Source organism: Dipteris shenzhenensis, chromosome 33 (assembly GCF_047967505.1).
Source record: "Dipteris shenzhenensis isolate YYH24624 ecotype China chromosome 33, Dip_SZ_1.0, whole genome shotgun sequence".
In the NCBI taxonomy this organism is placed as follows: Eukaryota; Viridiplantae; Streptophyta; class Polypodiopsida; order Gleicheniales; family Dipteridaceae; genus Dipteris; species Dipteris shenzhenensis.
Genome location: NC_141628.1, coordinates 6,135,660 through 6,162,957, shown reverse-complemented (window position 1 = coordinate 6,162,957; position 27,298 = coordinate 6,135,660). Strand labels below are relative to the sequence as shown.

General features: G+C 43.7%; 1 protein-coding gene across 2 annotated transcripts in view; it reads right to left on the bottom strand.

Annotated features, from left to right (window-relative positions):
- LOC147879589 (uncharacterized) overlaps window positions 1–25,119 on the bottom strand; it is a 43,106-nt gene extending 17,987 nt beyond the window's left edge. The window contains exons 1-10 of one of the 2 annotated variants that reach the window (XR_015540691.1): window positions 24,730–25,119; window positions 11,019–11,083; window positions 10,452–10,493; window positions 10,140–10,208; window positions 9,757–10,005; window positions 9,574–9,623; window positions 9,321–9,486; window positions 9,038–9,190; window positions 8,615–8,810; window positions 8,308–8,364 (exon numbers count right to left, since the gene is read on the bottom strand). Coding sequence is in view for 1 of the 2 variants with exons in the window: in XM_087372130.1 (XP_087228256.1) it covers window positions 8,308–8,364; window positions 8,544–8,810; window positions 9,038–9,190; window positions 9,321–9,486; window positions 9,574–9,623; window positions 9,757–10,005; window positions 10,140–10,208; window positions 10,452–10,493; window positions 11,019–11,083; window positions 24,730–24,988 (1,377 nt within the window). In the remaining variant the exon portion in view is untranslated. Of the gene's footprint in view, window positions 1–8,307; window positions 8,365–8,543; window positions 8,811–9,037; window positions 9,191–9,320; window positions 9,487–9,573; window positions 9,624–9,756; window positions 10,006–10,139; window positions 10,209–10,451; window positions 10,494–11,018; window positions 11,084–24,729 lie in introns of both variants that reach the window. The other variant, XM_087372130.1, reaches the window with a different exon arrangement.
- Between the last annotated feature and the right edge of the window lie 2,179 nt (window positions 25,120–27,298).

Sequence of the window (27,298 nt, the reverse complement as noted above, 5' to 3'; positions counted from 1 at the left end):
AAATCTACTTTTACCCCTGAACAGATAGCGGAATTCCGTAGAGATGGGAAATGCTTCAGGTGCGGTAAAGAGGGGCATGTGGCTGCCCAGTGCCCAGAAAAGCCTTCATCATCGAAGGGAAAAGAGGCAGAGAAGCCACGAGGACCGCAAAAGCCAATGGCGGGGGGTATTCCTGATATATTGGGTCATGCTTTGAACCCAGAAGAACGAGAATTGCTGCTATCATGGGGCAAAGTTAGAGACCAGCAAGCGCTAATTTTATTTGATCCAGGGGCTACTGATAATTTCATATCAGAGGATCTAGCCCTGAGGCTGGGAATAAAGACGGAAGAGTTAGGCAGGGCTTTGGATGCCGATCAAATGTTTTGTGGGAACCCTGTGCCAGTTACTCCCTTGATAGGGAAACTCCGTCTACATGTTCAAAGTTATGTGGATCAGGAAGACTTCTTCATTTCTCCACTGAAACATTATGATGTAGTTTTGGGGATGCCTTGGTTTCACCGCAAGGCAGTGAAGTTGACTCTTCCTGAAAGAGTGCTGGAATTTGTACATAGGGGGAAAAATCAGCGTGTAATTGCCAGGAATAAAGGGGACACTATCCCCATTGTATCTGATGTTTCATGCGGTAAAGCAATAAAGTCTGCAATTTCTACGTACATGGTTTTCGTAAAAGAAAAAGCGAATGATATGCATGCTGAAATGGATGATGCAGACAAAAATAGGTTTCAGTTTTTGGTAAACTTTAAAGATTGTTTTTCTGATGTTTTACCAGGGGAGTTACCCCCAGAGAGACCAGAAGATCATCAGATAGAGTTAATGCCTGGTAGTGAGCCACCAAACAGACCCCCTTATAGAGTCAGTGCGACTCAGAGAGAGGAGATTATGGCTCAAGTACAGGACTTGCTGTCCAAAGGCTTGATTCAGCCCAGCTCGTCTCCTTTTTGTTCCCCTGTACTGTTAGTACAGAAGAAAGATGGTTCATTCCGTATGTGTGTTGATTATCGCGCACTGAACAAAATGACCATCAAGAATAGATTCCCTATTCCGCGTATTGATGATGTCTTGGATCAGTTAAATGGAGCTTCAGTTTTCAGCAGGATAGACTTAAAGAGTGGCTACCACCAAGTGAGGATACAACCTCAGGATGTGCATAAGACAGCATTCCGCACAACATTTGGGTTGTATGAATACTTAGTGATGCCTTTTGGGTTGACAAATGCTCCAGCCACATTCAATAGAATGATGGATCGCATCTTCCGGAAGTACAGGCATTTTACGGGTACTTTCTTTGACGATATCTTAGTTTTTTCTAAGACAGAGGAAGACCACAGAGAACATCTTGCTATAGTGTTTCAAGAGCTGAGAAATCATCAGCTCTATGCAAACAGCAAGAAAAGTGAATTCTTCCTGAAAGAAATCCATTATCTGGGGCATATAATATCCAAGAATGGGATACAAATGGATCCAGCGAAGATCCGTGCCATTCAGGAATGGCCAGAGTTGAAAACTGTGCATGAAGTTCGAAGCTTCTTAGGCTTGTGTTCTTACTACAGAAGGTTTATCAGGCATTTTGCTGATATCGCAGCTCCATTACATGACCTTACTAAGAAAAATGCAGCCTTCACATGGGGATTATCACAGAAGAAAGCATTCAATACACTCAAGGAAAAGTTGACTACAGAGCCTATTCTGGTAGTTCCGGATCTCTATCAGTCTTTTGATGTGGATTGTGATGCTTGTGGAGAATGTGTTGGGGCTGCATTGCATCAGAATGGTCATGTAGTAGCCTATGAAAGCAGACGACTTCGGGATGCGGAAAGATATTTAGGAATCTATGAGAAAGAGTTATTGGCTGTAATTCATGCTATCCATACATGGAAACACTATCTTTTGGGTGCAGATTTTACTGTCAAAACAGATCACCAAAGTCTGAAATACTTTTTGACTCAGACCAAGCTTTCAGAAAAGCATATGAAATGGGCAAACATGCTGTCAATGTATCATTTTCAGATTGTCCATACTCCAGGAATTCGGAACAGAGTGGCAGATGCCTTGTCCCGAAGACCCCAGGTCAATAATGTAACTATTGCTTATCATCAGGACCTGGAAGGCATGAGGGAACAATATGCTCATGATTCTGATTTTGGTGAAATTTTACAGCAGATGCAAGAAGGACAATCTACCAGTCACTATTCCCTGAAAGATGGGTATTTAATGAAAGATGATTGCCTATGCATCACCCAGGAGATGAGGAAAAAGATTTTGGGGGAATGCCATGCACCTCCCTATGCTGGACATAGAGGAATTACAGCAACAACTCTAGCACTAGAGAGGTATTTCTTTTGGCCAGGAATGCGCAAAGATATACATCAGTTTGTTACTGAATGCCTTACGTGTCAGAAAATAAAGTATGATAGACAGAAGGCACCTGGCCTACTTATGCCTCTTCCCGTGCCTCAGGCACCATGGGAAAATATTACAATGGACTTTATTTTTGATTTGCCAAGATCAAAGTCAGGGAATGACGGAATTTGGACTATCATAGACAGATTCAGCAAGCAAGCTCATTTCCTTCCGGTTCGCAAAACCATAAAGGCAGATCATATGGCTAAGTTGTTTATGGCACAGATCTTTAAACATCATGGTATGCCTAAGTCCATTGTTAGTGATCGAGATCCCAGAATGACCAGTCTATTCTGGAGAGCTTTATTTGATAACATGGGGACGAATCTGAATTTTTCTTCTTCTTTCCATCCCCAGACAGATGGTCAAAGTGAAGTAGCAAATTCTACCATTTTGGATATGCTGAAATGCTACGTGGGTGACCAAAGTTCAGACTGGGAAAAGTACCTACCGTTAGTAGAGTTTGCTTACAATAATACAGTACATAGCTCTACAGGGAAAGCCCCTTTTGAAGTCATATATGGGAAGGTGATTTGCCACCTATATTGAGGACTAAAGATGAAATATTTGCAGCTGATCAGTTTGTGAGAGACCTCCAGACAGCTTACAGCCAAGTCCGGACAGCAATTGAAAGGTCTCAAGAGAAACATAAAAGGGCTGCAGATAAACATAGGAGACAGTTGGATCTCAAGGAAGGGGACTGGGTACTTTTAAAGTTTGAAAAAGCTAGGCTCCGCAAGTTTAAAGGCAAACAGAAAGTGTATGCAAAGTTATCTCCCAGATACTATGGCCCTTTCAGGGTTACAGAAAGAATAAATGAGGTTGCATACAGATTAGCATTGCCAGAGCATCGGAGGATTCACAATGCATTCCATGTGAGTCTTCTAAAGAAATTTCAAGGACCAGAGCCTACAGAACCAGTATCAGAGGATCCACCAGAAGTGGATGAGCTGGAGGAAGTCCTTCAGCCAGAGCAAATTGTGTACCATACTGTACTTTAAGGCCCTCAGGGTAAGGAATTTTACAGGTATCTTGTAAAATTCAAGAATTATACGGCATTAGATGCCAAGTGGATGGACGAAAACATGTTATCCGATCATCCACAGCTTTTGGATGTTTACAAGGAAGCTTTTCAGTTGAGGTCAACTGAATAGAAGCCGAGGGGATGTCACCACAATGTAAATATCCTAAGTCAAAGTACAGTTGACCATTTATTTGATCTTAATTAAAGAGTTTTATATGTGTTAATTACGGTCAAAGAGTTATTTTTAATGGTCAAAGGATTGACTACGGTCAAAGATACTTGACTCCAGTCAAGTGAACCTGACTACGGTCAGAGAATGTTGACCGTACTTGGCACACGCCAAGAGGGGTTAACCTCGGTTAACCAAGATGTGCCAACCTCGGTTGGAGAGACTTGGCTATAATTAAAGCGCCTTGACCTTTGGTCGAAGCTCTTTAATTATAATCAAGAGTGTTGACCTCGGTCAACCAGAGAAAATATATATATATTTATTTATATATATATATATATTTGTTTAGATGTGCACATGTGTTCAGTGGGGACGCCCACCGTGACTAGGATTAGTCCACAGTGTGTTATTTGCATGCAAAGCGCTAACAATTAATGGGTACCATGGCGGTGCGCTTTAATTAATTGTTGCAGGTACTAGGAAGGATTATTTTTCCTAAGCGAAATGGGAGCCTGACAAGCACCTAGGAAGCGGTTCGTGTGACCTCTCCTGGAAGACTCCAGAATGGCCCTAAGTGGCTTGTAATAAGAGTTAGTCTAGATTGTAGACAAGTGGCATGTTGCCAATTTGAATGGGGTTTGAAGCCCTTGTAAAGAAGGATTTCTTTTCACGTATGAGAGAGAGACTTACGAGACAGCTTCCTGCTGAACTTTTGTAACAGTTTTTCTGAAAGTAATAAAGACCTTCGGGGGGGTCCAGCCCGACAATTTGTCCTGGGCCCTAGTGTTTGTCCAGAGAGAGAGAGAGAGAGAGGGAGAGCTTTAGAGAAGGGAGAGCTGTGGACAGTTTTAATTCAGTCATTGACGTGAATCCATAGCTGTTTATTTCCCACGATCAGTTCCGGTTGTAGTCTCTCTAGTCAAGTCAAAGCACATGTGAGTTGTGCTCTGGCTACATGAGTTGTCGTGAAAAGTGGCCTTGTGAAGACTGCCCCTGGGACTATACTATCTCCACTAGCTCACCTCGGTAAGTGAAGCTATGTCGGTGAAGCACTGAGCGGGAGGTATTGAAGATCATAGCCTTGTTCTTCCCAAGGTTAACTATCAGGTCTCTCTCTCTCTACAAAACACCTCTAGGGCCTCTAGATGTCTCTGCATCCCCTCTACTAAGAATGATATGAGGACTATGTCATCTACATATAGTAGTATCTATATCACCAGATCAGCCAATCGTGATCCCTCTACTCCTAGGGGGTCTATGAAGGATGTGATCTCATCAATGTAGAGCCCGAGAGAGTTGGTGAAATGGGCCATGCCTACTTCACCCCGATTGTGCTCTCAAACCAATGCATAGGCCTCCTGGGGTGCGAACTCTCCCTCTGATAGACTCATATAGAATCATCACCCCCCAAATAATAATCTCTGGGATCTGCATCTCCTGTAGCCTCTTGATCAGGCGGGATCGTGGGACAGTGTCAAAGGCCTTCTGAAAGTCTACAAAGCAAGCGTAGACTTTCTGACGTCTCGACCTCACCTCCTCAATGATAGCCCTTAGGGTGAAGATGTGGTCTAGGGTGGAATGTTGTCCTTGAGATCCTACCTGCCCTAGAGCTCATTGCCCATGAGCCTCTTTGTGGCCACTAAGCTCCCTCTCTAGTACCAAACCATAAATCTTGGCCACAGTATGACCAATCATAAGAGTACGGTAGTTCCCAGTGTCCATGGGATCCCCTGCTTTGTGTATTGGTACAATAGTGATATTGCTCTTAAGAGCCCTCTGAAATGGCCGACTTTGTCTGCCCCAAAAACTGACCTGGTTGGCTGCCCCTACCAGCCCAACCAGGGCCCTGTATAAGGGTTTTCACTTGCCCTTCCATGCCTTTGTTCCTGAACCACCAGCCTATCCTAGCCAACCCAAGCAGGCCCAAACCAACCGATTTGCTGGTCTGCAGGGCCCAACCTGGTTGGCCATTCCTGACCAGCCGTTTGCTGCCCGCCTGGCCATGCGGCATCCAGCCACTGGCCCAGGCTATTACAGCCCCAAGTCGAGGGCTTCTCCAACTCCGTTGCTGGCCAGCACAGTCACCTTACATACCGGCCCGCTTCTAAACATATCCCTACCTGCAAACCTTCACTGCACCTCCATACAGCAGTTGTGAAGAGGCCGTACATAAGGCACCTACCATCCGTATAAATACAAATCCTGCTAGCTCCTGGGGTGCTGATGTCATCTACCACACTAGATCTCGTTCGCAGTTCTTTCTTTCTCCTCAATGCTCATGTGGGGGGCTAACAAATGGGGAGGCGATCCGCTACATTCCAACAGTTCTTGTAGCAATTCTCCACCTTCGTAGAGTGCATCATTGAATGATTCAAGCTAAGAGTGTCATCATCATGAATTTGAAACAATTCGAGTTTTCACCCCGTCTATCAATGCCTGTTTTGTTTCAGAGTTCTATCCATGTTTGCAGGCAGAAAGGTCTTTAATCCAAAAATTAAGGACATATTTGATCGATTGAGACGGTTGCTGGTAATGGTTTCCGCACCAGCCTTCATCAAGCTTCATTTATCCTTCATCTTGGGAGCTCTATCACGTGCTTTATGTTTTGGGGTGACCAAAGAGAAGTTCTATGAAATTTTTCCCGCTATATTGGATGCAAAGTCTGTCAGGAAGATCAAGAAACTAACAGATAAACTCTCAAACTATTCACATTTACTTGTTGATATATATGATTGGCATGTCAAATTTTATAGGCGTGATTATAAATCATGTCAATATATTTGTGAGATCTTAGAGCTGCAAAAGACGATGCAGATTTTACAATCTAATATACTTTGCTTGAAGAAGATTCAGATTTTGAAGATGATGAAAAGAGTAGTGTGAATTCAGATGTTTCTGTGTATGATCAGATCAGAATGGATCTGAAAGCACATCACAAGTTTCAGTTTTAGAGAGTGATCAGCCAATGGTCAATATTTTTTATGAATCAGCATCATATCCAATGCTATCAGTTCCATATTGTTTCATAGACAGCGTGAGCAGCAAGAAGATCCATAATCAAGAGTTGGTGAAGATAAAAAAGAGGCTTATGTTGCTAATGAAGATCAGTTTTCAAATTCATTTCCTACTTGTGCATGCCAAGCATTTGCACATGCCTTTGCTATTTATGTGATGTGCGGACACCAAGATAAGTATCTAGGCTCAAATTTTGAGGAACCTGAATTCAGACACCCTTATAACAAATAAGGTTTGGATTCATTTCTTATCAACTTCTCGAAATGAATTCAAAGCAATGAAGCTAGTTTTTTTCTTTTTATGCCTTGTGTTTTATGAATTATTTGAGAAAACCATCTTTCGTGTGTGATAATGAAGATGACGAGGAACATGCACCAAATTCATATCCACGTATATTTCCGTATTTGGACAAAGCTAAACATATGGATCAGCTACATAAATCAGAAGTGAACTTCAGTTTATGGATGATGGTGTTGATGATAGTATTTCAAATCATGATGTTGATGTCTATGATATTGATGCTCAAATTGATAAATATACAATTTGCTTGGGTAGTATATCCATTGGTAATCTGGAGAATAAGGAACATTCAAATCTCGTAAAAGAAAACAAAAAAATAGAACATTCAAATCTCAAAAGAACAGAACATTAAAATCTCAAGAAAACAGAATATCTCAGGAAGACAAAATTTTCAGATTTCAGGAAGACAGAAATATCAGAACTCAGGCAGACTGATTTTGAAAAATCACAGTGCAACAATCATTGTTTTTTTGATGCAGATGTTCAGATTCTACTGGACGTGGTTGTATGGTCTTTTACCTTATGCTGCATTAACTTATTTTCTTGGTGATGTGCCATTTTGGTACATGTTCTTGTGGATGTTGAAGCATCATCGACGTATTTTTATTTGTATAGGCGCTGTGTTGCCTATGCCATGTCCACTCCATGCCCATGGAGTGTGGACACTTATCCATTCATGGATCTAGATTTTCATTCTCTATGATCTTGTATGGATGACATTATATTTTATGGGTTCCTAGCTCTCGCATGTTGCTCTACAATGGTGGCATTGTCTTCACATATGCACTTCACTATACTTGAGCACATTATCAAGTTATAACTTATGCCCTATAGGATAGTTCTTTTCTGCACAGTAATAAGGATAGTACTTTGGCAGCTTCTGTGGGTTTAGGTGCAAATTTTTCAAATTTTCCCACTGGTTATGCCATGCGTTGAAGGTGAAATAGGATACTATGGTTAGAAAGTAGTCACACTAAGGGTACGTTAACACCGTTGGAAATGTGAAGGGCTGTGGACCTTATTGTTTTTCTACCTGTGAGGACTGCCGTTGATCTTCCATCTTGGAGTTCTACATTACATGTACCTTGGGAGGAAGAAGAAACACAAGCATTTTTGCATTTCGGATCTTTCTGTCGTCTTCCTCTTGCTCAGGAAATGTATATTTCTTTATCTAGCTATCTCTTCATCTTAAAGGGTGCCAATTTCCCTTTATCAACCAATTTGGAATTAATAACAGCGTGTATTGAGGCTGATATTGATTCCATTCTGGCAAAATTCAAATACCGGTTTATCATAGTTGTTTTGTATCCCTGTGCTTGCTTTATGTAAAAAAAGATCAATCTTTCTTGGTGCCAAAAAAGAGAATTGAATACAAGCATGAAAGAACTAAACTTACTAGAACTATGAGAGTGCAAAGAGGATCAACAGATAGCCATCTTCTCCGCTGAAATAACTGCTACAACATAAAAGGTCATGAGATATGTCTTTAACCACAAAATTATATATGAATATGAAATTATACATGAGATAAGTTCATAACACGTCGTAAGATATGCTCCTAACAAAGAAATCATATATGAATATTGTAAAAGGATATGGATGGATGGATTAGTAGAGCTTTAAAAAACTTACATCTACAAGTATCAAGCTCACAAAAGGCAAGATTAAAAGCCGAATAATAGTTATAACCCAAAAAGCTTCACCCTCAAGAGAGATTGCAGCCTCATTAAGATCTTTTTTTTTACTGTTTGAATTTATTGTCGATTCATCATCGAAAACATTGGTCTTGATTTTTTTTATGTCGTTGCTTTGGCCAGCCACAGTTTTTGAAGCTGCCAGGGTAGATGCTAGCACAATTGCTTGCAATGCTACAGCAGCCGATCCCAGCAACTTCGCTGCCTACAGCCATTACAAGGAACTATCTTATGCATGTATAAAATAAGTTACACAACAAACCTCTCTAGCCCTTTCATGCAAATATAGTCACTTTAATCGACAAATGAAAAAAGGTCTATACAATATGAAATCTAAGGCCACTTCCACATAGATGGGACTAAGTCAATCTGTTATGACACCAGAAAAGTGGAAAGGAACTAATTTAGTTGTCTGCCTTTAAAAGAACCAACCTCTAAGATGGGCTGCAGGATGCTGGATGCTGAAGAATAGAGAAAAAGCAATAATCCTCCCAATTTGTCAGTACCAAATGTGGGCAAACTCCCCTTTGTAGGGAAAAACAAGTGTGACAATGGAGTGCCACCTGCAAGGATTCCCACCAAGACCTGTCCTGTCCAATTACTTTGTAAGCACCTTATTTCACAGGTCTGGCAGGGTACCACAAAGCAGAGAAGATGCATGGATTGCTTAAAGTAGACAGTGCAGTGTCAAATGTGGTTTTTCTATCAAACTTACTCCATAAAGAGGAGGATTCATTAATCGCTTCAACCACTCAATAATCTTGGGGAAGAGCAGATCATTATTTGAATTGTTTGAAGAAGGTTCCTCGGCGAAGCTCATAATCTGGTATGCAAAAGTCCACAGGCAAGGAGACCAGCCAACCATGAAAAGAGCCAAATACCTGCACACCCGGGTATTAATTCCAAAGCTTTGGAAATTATCCTGATTTTAAAAAAGGAACACAAGACATTGCTTTGTGAGCACTTACCCTGCTGCAGTGCTGTACTCATCAGGGGGCAACATGCCACTCAAATAGACCTACAAATCCCTTCAACTTGTCAACAACATGTGCCTCTTCTTAAATCTTTCTAGCAGTCAGTTCACTACTATAATCAAATACAGAATTTAGCCATGCACATACTATAATGGTAAGTGCCCCTATAGGCATTACCAAAGGAAGAGTTACAGTGTTTCCAAATGCACAAGCTGTAGTGATCAACGCCTCCTTCTTGGACAAATCTCTTTCAAAACTTTGATGGATGCCTTCTGTTTTAGAAGACAATTGCATGTATGGAGCATGAGCCAAATTTGTTGAGCTGCCTGCTTCCAGTGCCTTAGCATTGAATTTGCTTGCAGAGGAGTTGAACCTTCTATACATACATATGCAGGCAAACTTTCCCAAAATGCCTCCAACAAAAATCTGCTAGACCACATAAGCCTGTCAAATATCAGATGGCTACACTTGTAAGAATTAAGTGGCTGGTGCCATAATAATACTTATGATAGAATCATGACATTCACTTATTACTACTGCAGCAGGAAAACAAACTTGACCTGAGTGGCAGCGATCAAAGGCAAAGCAACCAAGCTTCCTTCACGTTGTAATGCAATTGTCTGGGACACCTGGATTTCCCACCTCCCAAAACAAAATATTCTACCTTCAGAAAGTCTGCCACCTAAAATAGTCCTTAAATACCCTCACCCTGACGGGCAAAGCTGGAAATAAAAGGTCCCTTCACAAAAGCTTCGACCTTTGTTGGAACAACTACAATTTCACATAGGTTTACAAAACCTTCAAACTCATAAAGCCAACAGCTCCACCATGAACACAGATGCGTATACAAAGTTTTATGTTTGTTTTTTCACCTTTGACATCAAAAAGCAGGGGATGGCCAAATTGAAAGAAACCTATCCATAAAAAACAGAGACAAGTGTTAGAACTCTGTTGTGAAATCTACAATTGGACAGAAAATTCAAAAAACCGTTGAAATAATCTCCTCCCCAATAGCTGAATTGTACTTGCAGAAAGTGGCAAAGGAAGGATTGAAGTCACCAGGTTCTTCAGAAGAATGAAAGCTATGAATCGACACTACATTGTACTCTACTCTAGTGGCATCATGTGCTTCAATTACATCCAGCTAATAATGCCATGTCAAAGGCATGCAGACTTTTTCCTGCGCTGCTTTCACTCATAGCACTGTCCCTTGTATTAATCAATCTAACACCCGATGGCCTTGTCTTATGGGCTGCACTTTGGAAGACATACTCTTAAAGTTCCCTATCTACTGAGATCTCTTATTGGCTGTTAAGATTTAGATGACATATGTGACAATTAAATTCTGAGTTTCTCCTGATTTTGTACATTTTTAATTAAGATGCCCTGCTTAGTCCTTATACAATGCAATTAAATGCACAAGAGGAAGCAATTGCTACCTGACTTAGTACTGTTGCAGTGTTTGTAGGAAGACGTCCAGATTTCTGCATCCACACAACAAAAGCTGGAAGTATTCATCAGAGAGGCAGTTTTTAGTATCACTACTTACTGAGTAATCTTAGTAACAGCGGCCAATTGAACAAGCATACGTAACATGCTCTATAGCACATTTATTAGGGCAGATGGTTTGAATAGGAATGGCATTGTGTTTTGTCTGTACACTAGAACCATATCCCCTTGGGCATGATTAATGAAGTAAGTGCGTCATGATACGAACCCATTACAAATGAGTTCCACAAATGTTAAACAGGTGTCAATAAATATTCATGCAAGAAGAATCATAATTGTACACAACAAAAGCTGGCAGTATTCATCAGAGAGGCAGTTTTTACTATCACTACTCACCGAGTCATCTTAGTAACAGTGGCCAATTGAACAAGCATACGTAATGTGCGCTATAGCACATTCATTAGGGCAGATTGTTTGGATAGCAATGGCATTGTGTTTTGTCTCGACACTAGCACCCTATCCCCTTGGGCATGATTAATAAAGTAAGTACGTCATGATACAAACCCAATACAAATGAGTTCTCCAAATGTTAAGGGTGTCAATAAATATTCATGCAAGGTGCATCATAATTGTACACAACAAAAGCTGGCAGTATTCATTTTAGTATCACTACTCACTGAGTGACCTTAGTAGCAGTGGTCAATTGAACAAGCATATGTAACGTGCTCTATAGCACATTTTTTAGGGCAGATTGTTTGGATAGCTATGGCATTGTGTTTTGTCTCTGCACTAGCACCATATCCCCTTGGGCATGATTAATAAAGTAAGTGCATCAGACAAGATTAAGTTTTACAAATGCAAGATAGAGATTCTAAGGCCCCATACAACTTGCCAAGCCCTCCAGATTTCTTGATATTGCACGTTGGTAGTACATACTTGAGTAGAAGGTGTCAAAGAAATAGGCCTCAAGGAAAAATCCATTGATTCAGATGGCATGCTAGGTGAGAAATTACGATGGTTATCTCCTCCTTTATCTGCATGGCTGCCCCTGCTCCGTGTCACAGCTTCATCTCCACCCTGTTCTGCCTTGTTTGCTTCCCCTCCTGCCCCTCCTGCCTCTGTTGGTGCACCCCTTCCTCCCTACTCCGCCCTGACTCCCATACAGCTTCTTCTCTTCTCCATACAGCTCCTGCTGCTGCTAAGCCTACGCTCTCCCACAGACTTCTGCCTGCTGGCCATTTATTTTCCAACAGACCATCCGCTTCTTTCCACCTTCCTCAGTCTTTCGCTCCTGTATAGCCTAGTTCACTCACTCGCTCACATGCACAGTCTTTCTGCTCAGTCTTTCCACACACAGTCTCACACAGTCGTACACTCACAACGAAAATAAAATGTAGGGGATTTTAAAATTTTGTACCGCTTTGGTCTTCATCAAAGTAGCTTTCATCACAAGTGCATTTTCAAAGTTTGTATGCATTCAACAAGCACGGTAGAATGAGTGTAATGATGATATTGTAGTGTTTTTTACTTTGGTCTCTCAATCAAGGGTGTGTCCTCAGTTCAAGCGACACGCACCCACATTTTATGAGTTACAATGTTGTCTGAGCAACCCGATCATATATATATATGTATATGTTTATGTCCTGTAGAAAGAGGGATCTGACAGTTAACCTTGGGAAGGCCAAGGTTATGATAGTTAACACCTCATGCGCAGTGCTTCACTGACATAGCTTTACTTACTGAGGTGAGCCAATGGAGATATTGCAGTCCTACACATACCTGGGGGCAGTTCTCACAGGGCCACTTTTCATGATGACTCATGTAGCTTGGGCACGACTCACACGGGGACTGTAAGAAATCCTAGATTTACTATATTTAGAAATGTGCTAAGGAACAGAAAGGAGACTGAAATAGCAGAGAACAAGGAATATTCGTATTGCTTAAGTGTCTGTAGTGTCATCCATACAATTGGTCCTCTCTGATATAGAGAGTGAAGAGTGAAAAGGCGTGTACTCCAAAGTGTATGTGCATGAAGAGGTGTGTACCCCTTGTGAAGGGTGTGACCCTTGATGACAGGGTACATTACAATGGTAGTGTCTTTTCAATAGAATGTGTCTCTTGTGAAGGGTTGTGCCTCATTAGAAGTGTCCCGTCGAAAGGGCATACCCTTCCACAAGTGTCCATTCATCAAACCATCCATGAGTCTAAGGTATAGAGAAATGAATACTTCACAGATCGTGACATTCCCTCCCACTCGAAATAAGACCCTGGTGAAGATAATGAACTGGTGTAAAAAACATCATGGTAAATTCTGAAAATATTGCTGTAATATGCCAAGGTACTGCTATAAGTCTTCATCAGATTGCCAAGTAGCGTCGGCGTCGTCCAGATCTCGCCAAAGAACAAGGAATTTCGTGATAAGTCGATGTCGAGTCTCTCGCTGTTGATGGTCCAAAATACGCTCAAGAATAAGGAGAACATAATCGTCTTCGATTTCTGGGACAGTCACTTGCAGGAGGAGCTGCTTCATCACCTGGAATATATGTCTTTAACCAAGAAATATGAAATGTCGGATGGATTTTAACTGATAATGGTGGTAATTCCAATTTGTAACTTAAAGGTGAATTTTTCTTGATGATTCGGAAAGGTCCATAGTGTCTTGGTCGCAACTTAGGAAACATAGACTTGACCGTCTTGTAGCGATGTGGGGCTACAAATAAGAGCACCATGTCACCAGTTTCAAATTCAAGGTGACGTCCACGTTTGTTGGCGGACCATTGATACCGCCCTTGCGCTTTTCGCATATGATCCCAGACTTGGAGTAGAATATCTTGCATTTCTTGAACCAGTTGATCAGCTAGGGCCATTCGATCTTAAAGTACAAAATTCGTTGGTACAATCGGAGTGTGTCCATAAGCTGCTTGGAAGGGAGTCATGCTGATGACACCATGGAAAGAGTTATTATAAACAAACTCAAGGAGTGGTAGATACTCTTCCCAAGCTGCTAAGCATGACTAAATATAATGTCGGAGCATTTCTTCTAGAACTTGGTTGACTCTTTCAGTTTGGCCATCTAATTCTAGGTGGTAGGCTGAACTAAACAGTAGAGTTGTACCCAAAGATTCGAACAAAGAAATCCAAAAGTGACTTCTAAACTTAAGATCTCTGTCGAAGACGATGTTCTTGGGCAATCCATGGTATCGAAAGATATGTTGTATGAAGAGTTTGGCGATGTTCGGAGCCTGTGCACTGCTTTTACAAGCAACAAAGTGTGCCATTTTGGACAATCGATCAACAATTACCATAATCTGAGTGTTACCTCTAGATGATCATGGTAGTGTTCCGATAAAATCCATGGAAATACTTTCCCACCTTTCAGTTGGAACTAGAAGAGGCTGAAGAAGTCCTGTTGGAAGTCGTCTGCTTGCTTTCATTTGTTGACAAGATAAGCAAGATGTAACCATTTTGATGACGTCGCTTTTCATCTGAAGCCAGTAGTATGTTGCACTGAGTAACCTGTAAGTCTTGTTGATGCCTAGATGTGTGGCATAAGGAGCTACATGATGCTCTTTTAACAAAAGACTTCAAACATCCGTGTCATGTGGTACACAGATGCGATCTTGATAATACATAAGGTTGTCCGTATAAGAATAGGATGAGAAGATCTTCTGTTCGGAAGTAGAAGATTGATCTTTCGAAAGAACTTGTACTGTTGTGCCGAAGTCTTTATCATTGAGATACTTCTCTTTAAACGAATTCGGAACATCCACAAATAATGTAGATTTTACCATAGCTGATGCTAGAGTTAACGTGCTGAGAGCATCTGCAACTACATTGCATAGTCCTGGAATGTACTCAATGGTCACGTGAAAGTTGGCCAGAAACTCAACCCTGCGTGCTTGTCGAGCGTTCATTACTACTGAGTAAAGATATACTTTAAAGAGTGATGGTGTGTCTTTACCACCGAGTCAGCTCCCATGAGATAATGTTTCCAAGAGCGGTAAGCATGTACAACGGCAAGAAACTCCTTATCATAAACCGAGTATCTAGGTTGGATATCGGAATGTTTATGGCTGTCAAAAGCAATAACTCTGCCTTCTTGCATCAAGACTACTCCTGTAGCGATGTCGGAAGCATCGGTCATGACCTCAAACGGAAGGTTTGGGTCAGCAATATCCATAACAGGTGTGGTAGTGAGTGCTTGCTTGAGTTGTTGGAAACTATACTCTGTTTCGGGAAGCCACTGGAAAACTGCCGTGCTTTTCAATAATTTGGAGATCGGAACTGCAATCTCGGAAAACTAATAGACCTTTTTATGGTAGAAGTTTGCTAATCCGAGAAAAGAGCGGACATCATGAATGTTCTTACGAGTAGGCCAGTTATTACCTGGACCTTCTTGGGATCCACAGAGATGCCTTGGGCTGAAATAACATGTCTCAAATATTTGAGTTGGGTTTTGAAGAACTCTCTTCTTTTTTTTTTGGCAAAAAAGAGACTTCTATTAAGTAAGAAAGAAACTCGCTAGAGCAAGCTCTGAGCAAAAATACAACATCATGAAATCATGAGGATAAATAAAACCCCCTCAAAGTGAGGTGGAAAACAACCAAGGCTGAGGCTGAAAGTGCCACCTCAACCCTGTAAGAGTCTCAGAGAAGAAAGGAGAGTCCTTCCATTCCCTGAAGAAAGAAGCCCTCCTAGCTAAGACTGCACGGGAGTCTCCCTGTATCCTCATCCATATGGCCATCAAAGTATGTACGGTATCTGTCCAGATACTAGCCAAAGTGTGCAAGGGATGAACCTGAGTACCCTCCATAGCCTCTGTACATCTCGCCCTCCAGATATGCTAGGATGCTATGCTCGCTAAAATCTCCCAAGAAGTATCCACCGAGACATGTACATCTGTAAAAGGAAGATGTGGTACTACATCCAACGAACAGGACTCAATCTGATGACGTCGAACAAAAATGGCCTGAGAGGAGTCAAGTTTCTCATAGAATACCTGAGGCCCTGTAAGAGAAAGCCAAGCCACTGAGCCCCATGTCATAAAGAAAGGGGAGTGGGCAAAGTGACTGAAAATCCTGGCTACCCCCATCCAAATCATCCTCGCCTGGCTGCACTCCCATAAACAATGTTGAATAGTCTCCGAAGTAGAGAGGCAATGAGAGCAAGTAGGGTCCTGGAGTTGTTGGACTTTCTGGACCAAATCAGAAGTTTTGTCCTGAAGCTGAGAAATTTGAAATTGAAGTAATGCTTCACCATGTATATTTACTTCAGGGATCTTTTTTGGATTAGGGTCGCTTATCTCTAGATAGGTTGCACGCGAGCAGTTCGACATGTCTAAGGTCCATGTGAGAAGAGCACGAGACTGCGCTCTAGTTTGTACCATTCTTGGAAGAAGATCCAAGCTGCTCCTTGAGATTGCTCATGTTGGAGGAGGCAGGTGAGGCAGGATGGAACCACCCGTGGAAATCTGGCAAAGGAGGTCCTAAATGAGGTAACATTGGTGATGCCAAAATGGGTGTTACTGCTCGTGAGAGGACAGGAGTTGGTTGTAGAGTCCACGGATCTGAGAAAGGGTAAGGAGCTGTTGTCGGAAACGGAGAATATCCACGAGAAGGAGTGCCTTCAGAGTGTGAATACTGTCTTGGGGGAGGTAAAACCTGCTCAGGAGGATATTTGGGAGCTGAAGGAGGTGGAGAGTACCTTGGAGATGCTGAAGCTGAGGGGTAAAAGTCTCTCTAAAGATGGACATCGATCTCGTGAGGAATATCGGGTTCTGGGTATCTACGTGTCTCGTGAAACACAACCTGGGATGTGCTAAGGAAGTAGTGTAACTGAGGTGCCTCACGCAGAAGATATAGGATGTGGTCCAAGTCACAAGAAGGGCACGTGACACAAAAGACCCACGATGCAAAAGCTCCAAAGTGGGCTGGTTGTGCAATCTGAACACGATATTGAGTGATAGGTGATGCCCGAGGTGTCTTTGAAGGGGCTGGGGCATTACCAAGGGTTTCCATGATTTAAGGAGAGGGCTTTCATTTGCTGTAATTTGATATTGAGCAGCAAATATCGATATGAAAGAGAATCCTTAGAAAAAAGAATGGAAAGAATCCACCTGGCATAGATTAGATCTGCCAATTAGTTGCATAGAATGGCCTGAAAATCTCTGTCCGGAGGTCCATTTACTGTCTTTGCAAGTCCACGTTGAAGTGTGAACAAGAAAAAAGGTGCCTGGTGAGACTTTCGAGACAGATAGGGGCGTTGGCAGAGGCGTGTTGCAGAAAAGGGCAGATTGCGTGGAACTTGGCGCACTTTTCCTGCGTTAAATTCAGTGGCAAGTGCCTGTGGGGTGCTAGGACCAGGACTAGGACCGGGCCCGGAATTGGAAGGCAGCAAAAGGCCGCTGTTCACAGGCTAAGGTGGCGCGATGAGCCAGCAAGAACCAGGCAGGTCTAAATCGAGATAGAGTGGCAACAAGGGCTGCTGGTCACAGGCAGTTATGGCGATGAACCAGAGCTGGCTGCTGCAAAACGATCTAGAGTATGCAAGATGGAAGCCAGACGAAGGGCACAGCTTGCTTGCAAGACGATGGCAAAAAACATACGGCCGTTTTGGAGCGGAGAAGACAGACAGGAAAATGCGATTTGATTTCGCCTTTTTGCTGGTTGGTGGTTGCCAAAAATTAAAACGTGGGTCACCTTGAACCTAGGGTGACCTAGGGTTAGGCCTTGGGTAAGGGGCTGGTTGTCCCTTTTTAGGCCCCTAGGGTATAAGTGGGTGCTTGGTGCCAAATGGTGTGCCTATTCTAAGGGGTATGACCCTTGGAATAGGTGTACCTTTTCATGAAAGGGTGTATCCCTGTTTTAAAGAGGGATGTTCCCACAAGAAAAGGTGTCTCTTTTTCACGATGGGGTGAGTCCCTTGGGTGAGGAGTCAAAAACTCTTCATCAAAAGGTGCATCCAACGGTGAAAAAGGTGCGTTTCTTGGTTTTGGGACAGCCCAAGCACATCAAAAGACACCATTTTGGTCGTGTCCATTCACATCAACTCGTGATGTGAGGTAGATGGAGAGGCCATTGATGACTTAGGTGGGGTTGGCGCTAAAAAATTTTGCGCTCATTCTCTCCATCTCTTCCATGCACAAAGTGTGTGGATATCCTTCTAGCGGAAGTAGATGTATCAGATAGGTGCTGGAAGGTGGGGGGCATTTCCTACAAGCAGAAGCGTGCTCTGATACCACTATAAGAAATCCTAGATTTACTATATTTAGAAATGTGCTAAGGAGCAGAAAGGAGACTGAAATAGCAGAGAACAAGGAATATTTGTATTGCTTGAGTGTCTGTAGTCTCATCCATACAGTTGGGCCTCTCTTATATGGAGAGTGAAGAGTCACACATGAAAAGGTGTGTACTTCAAAGTGGATGTGCATAAAGAGGTGTGTACCCCTTGTGAAGGGTGTGACCCTTGATGAGAGGGTACATTACAATGGTAGTGTCTCTTCAATAGAATGTGTCTCTTGTGAAGGGTTGTGTCTCATAGGAAGTGTCCCGTTGAAAGGGCATACCCTTCCACAAGTGTCCATTCATCAAACCATCCACGAGTCTAAGGTATAGAGAAAGGAATACGTCACAGATCGTGACAGGGACAGGGTGCTCTACCTCGACTAGAGAGGCAGTGCTTCCAGGCACACTTTTAGGATCCACCGATGAAGGGCTAGCTTTTTGACACCCTAGTGAGGCCGACTGCCATGTATGCAACACCTTTCTGGGGGAGTGATCCCTCGGCGAACAGAATAGAGGAGATTTGAGAGGCTATAGGTGACTATGGAGTCTAGGATGATTTGAAGTAAGCCCTCAGCCCCTCATCAGATAGTACAGGCAAAGTTCGCCATGATAGTTCCTCATTAGGATTTGGAGTAAGCCCTCAGTCCCTCATCATGACTATGGGGTCTAGGATGATTTGGAGTAAGCCATCAGTCCCTCATCAAATAGTACAGGCAGAGTTCGCCATGACACCTCTCCAGGTTTATGCTATTTTTCATACAGTGACATTCTTCCACAGAGTTTGGGCCCTACCCCACTGGAGACTACCGAGGCTAGCACTAGAGTCATCTAAACAACTAGCAGAGAGCGGGGTTGATACGGTATGAAATGCAAGCATATCCGCATGGTTTGCCAGTCACGGTATTCAGATGGACTTGCTTCCTCTCTTTTAGTACAGCATGGATGCACCATCCGAGTTTATCCCACATGATGAGATTAACCGTATCACATGGTTAGATCTCCTCCAGCTCTATACATCTCGGATTTGGGTAGAGGGGAGGGGGGGGGGGGGGGGCAGCAGGAGTTTCCCCACCAAGATTCCAATTCCATAGAGACCACTTCTTGAGAGTATCAAACGATGGACTCATCATCAGACCCCAGTACCTCGAGGACAAAGGAGTCTCACATGCTTTGAGAATTGCCGTTGGACAGATGCGGGTCTCGTCCAATCAGTTGAGGATTGAGAGAGGAAGGGCTGCATGTACTCCCAGAGAGTAGGGGATCTGCACATTATGCATGTTGGACGAGGTCGAGGCAAAGGAGCATTTTCTATGTATCTGCCCAGCCTACTACAAGATCTCGGGACAATATCACTGCCCCTTTCAAGAGGGGCAAGGCTTTGGTCCACTTTCACATTTGATCCACTTCCATGACCAGGTCTGCATTGGGCTTTATTTGCTTGAGATGCGATGACACAGAGAGACACTACCGCGACAAATCAGAGAGCAACAGGAGGTGACCGCACCACAAGCTATCGAGGCAGATCGAGCACAGAGACAAGTCACATATTACTCTACATTTGAATCAGCTCCAAGATACAGTGGGGTGGAGGAGGAGGAGCTAGCTGATATGAGGGCAGCATGGATCAGTAGAGACAGCCGACACAACGCCGCCGAGCGAGGGGCACAAAAACCACACCCAACCCAGAGAGGGACCATACGATCAAGGTCCGGCCTATCTCAACCCTCCCTAGAGGGGACCACCAGAGACGAGTTGTCACTCTTGAGATAGCCCATCGGATCCAGAGATCGAGGAGCCCACGTCTCTGCCACAATGTGAGACAGCTTGACAGATTAGGTTTTAGAACCAAAAACATTTTATGTGCAACGGTACGTTTCTTACCATAATAGACTTCGCAAGGAGTTTTGTCGTCAATTGCTTTCGTCTTTGACTTGTTCAGGATGTAGGCCTTGGAGAGTTACTTCCCGCTCATCATGGTCAACTCTATTTTCACTATCACACTGTTCTTCCTCCTTGCAACCGCATTCTGTTGAGAAGTGCGGGCTGTCTTTGATTTCATGCTTCTTACAGAAAGTGTCGAATGCTTTCGAAGTAATCTCCCTCCCCCTACTAGTGTGGACTATCCCCGAAACTTTCCTTGACTTCTTATCTACCTTGGCCTTCCAATGCTTGAATTTATCAAAATGCTTGAGACTTAGCTGTCTCCTGGCTGTAGCCTTGCGGCGGCGAACAAGTGTCACAGTCACTCTTGTGGGTCGTGCATATGGTTTGATGAGCATGGAAGGGAGATCCCCTAATGTGATTTGTGCCTCAGTATGTAGACGAGTCTCGCGCATCTCAGACTTTGGCTTGGGGTCCACGGGGCTGCCACCTTTGTGAGTCATGCTGGTCGGAGCTGTCTGGTTGGAAGAACTCAATGATCATGTTTTGAGTAGAGTCTCGCTATGTGTCATCATGATCTCCCCTACATGGCTAAGCAACCACTCCATGTGTCGTACAACCTCATGGATGAAGGCTGCCAAGCATCTCTGGTCTAGGTAAGGATCTGAAACCATCTCTAAAGAAGGCATTGTATAGGGCATTTGAAAGCGAAATGCTTCTCTGACTCAATCTCCCGAGAGTCGCACCAGGTATAGATGCAAGAGTCTTTGGATATGCCCTCCACATGACCCTGCTAGAGAAAAATTGTGTAGACATAGTCAATGGTATCATCATACATGTCACCATAGTCATATACATCCATCCTTGGCAACATCATCCCCATGGGAGATGCAGTCTAATCCAATACAATACGAGATAGTGCATAAGGGAACGTCAAGGTACACCCATTGATAGACTAGGCAATATAAGCAAGAAACCCGTGATATCTAGATGAGTAGTCCGCCGTGTCCTCTTGGTAGCTACCCCACTCCTGACGAGTGCCACAGTAGCCCCGGTCGGCCGCACCTCGGGTCTAAAAATAGAAGAAATGCCATTGAGTGTGATCTATGCGTCTGTCCTCCGTCAAGTGTATCGTACCTCGATCTCGGGGTCTCTGTCCCTCTTGCTATCTATGGTCGGGGGAACAACATGCTCTGATTGAAAGAGAGAGAGAGAGAGAGAGAGAGAGAGTAACGTCCTCGAGAGGCCTTGCAAGGGCATATGGGACAAAGTACACCAAGCAAAATAGCTCATACAAGCCTCGAAGGGCTGAAGCAAAGGGCGCGCTAGGGCCCTTCCTGAGCACTATGATAAGCTAAAGCTAAAGAGCTTAAGAGCTCAAACAAAACTCAAATCTCAAATATAGACTGAAAGCTGAGGCTCAAATCCAAAGCCCGCGGCACCGGTGGCTCTCTGGTGAGCTGCGAGGATATGTGCATAAGGATGAAAGGACAAGCTGGATTCTAGGAGCCATAAATGTTTCTTTGTCGGGTACAATGAGGAGTTGAAATCATATCATCTCTTTGATCCACACAAAAGACAAATCCTCATCAGCAGAGATGTCTTTGAGGGGACGGAATCCTAAGGTGGCACAAGAAGCTCCATCAGTACTCCCACCCATACCCAAGTTGGCAATCAAGGAGAAGCATGAAGAGTTCGATGAGCTAGAGAGGCGCCGGAGCCAAAAAAGTCACCACTAACGGAGAAGAGGATTCCACAATAGTAATTGAGAATAGTCTCGGTTGGACTAAATTGCCGGAGTCTAGTTCTGGGTAAGGGAATCTCCACATGTTTCGAAAAATCCTACTGTGATCTATGCATTGGGGGCTAGATTGATGAGCCGGGGTCTTTCAAGGAGGCGAAGGATATACCAGAATGGCAAGAAATCATGAAGGCTGAAATGGATGCTATTTTGAAGAATGACACCTATGACTTGGTGGACAGACAATCACCTAAGGTGATTGGTACTAAGTTGGTGTACAAGGTGAAATTCAAATCAGGCTGATGGTGAAGGGTTATGCTCAGCCAGAGGGTCTCGACTTGGATGAGACCTTTGCTCCTACAACTCACATGGTGACCATTCGAACACTGGTAGCCTTGGCTGCCCATCATGGGTGGTCCATCTTTCATACGGACATGAAATCTGTGTTTTTGAACGGAAACCTTAATGGAGGTATATGTGGACCAGCCTTAGGGTTTTCAAGTTCCAAATTCCGCTTTTCAAGTGTGCAAATTAAAGAAGGCTCTGTACAAGCTGAAACAGGCCGCTAGAGCATGGTACCAACGCATCGATGAGTTCACCAACAAAATCAGGTTGAATTGAAGTCCATCAGGAAGCCGTTCCAAATGGAGGACTACAAGGAGGCACAGGCATGACAACCATGTCTAGCAATTTTGCACGGGGAAACCGCAAATCTTCAAAGCAAGAGTTCTCACAAGCAGCATACAACAAGCACAAAATATTAGACAATCCTAAAGCCACTTGTGGCATGCATACCATGATCACTATTAAAGAAGGCATGCTTGTTGACGGAGGTGGGTGAAGCTGAGTGCTCAGGATACAGCTGGTTGATGCTAGCAAGCATCAGAGGTTAGTAATCAGTTTGCTCTACCTGACCAACACCAGGCCAGACATTTCTTGTTCAGTTGGGTGCTCTGTCAGTTTTCTTCGAAACACAGGGAGAATCACTGGAAGGCAAGATTACGGGTACCCAGGTACTTGAAGCATACTAGCACATATAGTATCACATATAGCACAGGTATAGAGTTCGGTGGTTTCTGTGACTCAGATTGGGTAGATGATTGAGACACTTGGCGTTCGACTACTGGCTATTGCTTTCTTCTTGCTTTAGGGGTCATTTCATGGCTGAGCAAGAAACAGCCAACATTTGCCTTTCAACTACAGAGGTGGAGTACAAAGCTACTTGTATTGCAGCATGTGAGACATTGTGGTTGAGGTGGATTCTCGAAGATATGGACATGCTTCAGAAGAATACAGTGGTGATCATGTGCGACAATCAAAGTTGCATTGCCATTGCCAAGAATCCCGTGTACCATGCACGGACGAAGCACATCGAAGTTCAGTTAGCACTTTTTTTGAGACCTCATCATCGACGCCTCACGTACTATTCAACCACTCAAAGATGATCTCACTGATGCAAAGCCCACTCATGAATACAAGCAGTAGATAGAATAATACAAGCAGTAGATAGAATAGGAAGAGAGAAACAGAACTCGAGACTTTATTGTTCCACAATATGTGGGCAAAACGTACAACATTCTTCCAGCAAAAGGGGCTGGGAACATGAGAACTCTCCTGCTGCTAACAACTTCACTAGATCGTGCGCTGCCTGCTGCTGAGGCTTCAGTTCAAGTGGATGAATTGTGTGGAGGATAAGGGGGATTATGTAGGCTGGGAACCAGCCTCAAAACTGCCGACTGGTCCTGTTGCTGCACCGACTGATCCTGCAGATCCCCACCAATCTGACCTGCTGCAAAACTGTCCTGATATACCCTGGTTTAAGCCGGGTTTTGCGAGGGTGTAGGTGCCTATTGCCAGGGCTATAAATAGGCCATCTACCAGGCTGTTTGTGCAGCCATCTGCCACGTGAACCTGTCTCTCATTGCGACAGATCCAGGGTGATCCAGCAATCCATACTAATGCTGGCTGCTTCGCAATCCTTTGCCCCTACACTTTAATGACCTCTTTGTTCTCCTTATATGGGGGCTCATAGGTGGGGCCATTGACCTCTAAAACCCCCTTCAATGACAAACATCCGAAATGTTCAGTGATTGGATAGAGTTGAAGCAATCACATTCGCATTGCAGAAATATACTCGTGTTTATTCCCTATGCAGTCAACATTGCAGTTGACTGCATCTGCAATCACATTCGCCTTGCAGAAACATACTCGAACCGGTTATTCCCTATGCACCTCCAGCAAGTTGCTTTATTGAACTCGTCCCTCTGACTAATGATCAACATCATCAGAAGCCATCCATGACGGTTTACTGCTGGCTTAGAAGACATACTACGCTGCAAAAGCACAAAACACTTGGACTACGATTCTATCTCGAACGCACTTGGGTGGCCATTCCGCCAAACTAGAGTACCGCTTCCTTACTAGTTAGCATCCATGTTACTATGTGGCTTACCCAACTAAGCAAAAGCCAATCATGGCGCTGTAGCTAGTGCCTCCTTAAATTGCTGAAACACGTAACAGCCGATTCCATCATAAGCCAGAGCTCGACTGGGTGATAGCGACTGAAAGCTACGTGTGATCCATGACACATCTTGCACTAGTAGATACCAGATGCTGCGGAATTAGTGTGTAAGCCGAATGCAACTTGCTGAATGCGTGCAGATTGAGGAAACGAAGCCGATTAGCATTTTTGACTTCGTCCTTGACTACCCACGTCTAAAAATGTGATTGAGGGGATGGAGCGTTCCTGCAATTGAGCATTCCCTGCAATTGCGGTAACTCAGGCCAAGCACTTACTGCAGAGAGCGATGAGGTTGAAGGAAGCAGCGAGCGAGGTGCGGAAGACAGAGAAGTCGAGCTGGGGAAGGGCGGAAGCAGCAGGGGGAAGGGGAAGGCGGGGGGGAAAGGGATGAGGGAGGGAGGAGATGAGAGGGGATGGGAAATGGCGAGGGGGGAAGAGGCAGGATAGTTTTCGGAGGGGAGGATGGAAGCTACTGAGGGAGGAAGAAGGGGGCAAAGAGAGGGGAAAGAAGCTGAGACAAGAAGAAGACGCCATAGCCAGAGCTCTGAGAAGAAAGAATTACTGGCAATCTCTCGCCGTAGCCAAATACATTCCTAACAATCTCTCACCATAGCCAGATAGATTGAGCACGTGTGCCTCAGATTGCAAATTGCAATCCCTTAACAAAGTTGCTCTCAGTAATTATTACTCGAAGTTGGTCCGACCTTGTCTGAGTTGTGGACACATCATCGGATAGACATCTTATGATACACATCTTAATATGGGTTAATGGTCTATCGATTGCTTTTCCGATGGCGTTATGGGGACATTGTCGGATAGAGATGCAGGCACATTGTAATATGAGTTAAGGGTCTTTCGATTGCTTATCTGGTGCCTGCCTGCCTGCCTACTTGTGCACTTTGACATGGGTTTGTTTGTCAGGTTAAAGCCACCGATGGTGTCTAAATCATATCATGTGCTTCACATAAGGCTTGTTTTAGACACATCCGTACGGGTGCACTAAGAATTCTCATCCAGGCGTTTGCTCTTTCACACTAGGAGTCTGCAAAACGATTGGTGAAGCTGATAATTCACTTTCTCGTCTGCACACGATTGGCATTATCCCATTGAACAAATTTTGAGAATTTTCATGTCCGGGCCCAAAACTGCAAATGAATAGATATTCGCCAAGGGTGAAACACGCTCCTGCACTACTGAGTCTACATTCAGGCAGGCATGGAACCTGCCTGAATGTTAATGGGCAATGCTACGGCACTGCAATGATAGGGCATCTGCCTACTATAGCACAACGGCCTACATTCAAACCTTGCTATGTGCAGTGTAGGTCCAGGGCAGGTGCCCCTTAATAGGACAATGGGCGAGTGAGTGACAGGGTGAGTTTTTTCTATAAATAAGGATGTTAATGGAGTGTTCACATAAGTGTGCCAACAGCATTGAGACCAAGCAGCTAAAGCATGTTGATGTGTCTCTGCTAATCCTGAGCTCAAGCCCTAGGGGGTAGCTCAGGGCTTACACTCTCAATTTCAATACATCGCCCCAAAAAAAGGTATGTATTGCCATTAAGAGTCTAGTTAACTTCAATCTCTTGCAGCTTGTTAAAAGTGCTCGTAACTTTGACCCCCCAAAAAGAGATGGTTATGTGAAGAGAAAGAAGTTAAAATGTACAAATTTAATGGTTAAGGGTAAAAAGCCCCAAAATTTTAGTGAAGACCACTTACTACATAACATAGTGGGTACCAATGAGAATGCAATTCCCTTATTAAGATTATCTTTAACTTAACGGAATTGCTTAAGTTAAGCTTACTAATATAACCTAACTCTAAATGGGAAAGGGTCCTAAGTATAAATAAAGACAGTGGGAGGCTCAAGTTCAGGCAGGCATCTAAAGGATTGAACCCAAGTGGGAGGCTTAGGGTCAAAAGTATAAATAAATGGGAAAGGGTCCTAAGTATAAATAAAATAAAGACAACGGGAGGCTCAGGTTCATGCAAGCATCTGAAGGATTGAACCCAAGTGGGAGGCTCAGGTTCAAACATGTGTATGACACTCTAGACTCCTTATCTCTTTCAGTTCTTTATCATGGCCGATAGATACCAGATCGCAAATTTTGGTGAGACTGGCAAGCTCGACGAGACCAATTACCCCATGCAAAAACTGAAGGTTCGAAGCCACTTTGTGTTGAGGAAGGCATAGGGGATTGCGATGGGGACAGAGCTGCTGCCTCAAGCCACTATAGTCTATGACTACCCCAGCCACAACAACTTTGGTGCAATGACAACACCAACATACCCTATACTAGTGAGGTCTGGCATATCTAGGATGCGTAGGCCTTGACTAACATTGTGGGTACAACAGTGGATATGGTGCTTCCACACATACAAATGGTAAAATCTTCTTTCGAGGCCTAGACAACATTGAGGGATATGTATGAGCTCGACGATGAGGTGAGAATCTTAGACCTCAAGGCGAAGCTGTACGGCATGAGGATGGATGAAGGGGAATTGGTACAGGAACACACCAAGGCGAAGGTGGTGCAGAATCAACTAGCAACAGTTGGTCAAAGGATGAGCTCAACCAAGGACAGTTAGAGGATGTTGGTTAATTGGAGAGATCAAGTTCAAAGGTGAGCGACTGTAGGTGGTGGTGTGCTGCCAAAGATGACCTATGTAACAAACTAGTGTGCAAAAGCGGAATCGGACCTGGCGGAGTAGGAGCCACTCCAAAGAAAGACTATGATGAGTCCCAGAGTGTTCCAAAGAGCTACAACACAAGAGCTATTGGAGTATCTTCATCGACAAAATTGGGTCTAGCCACTGTGTGTTGGAATAAGATTGGTCACCTTCC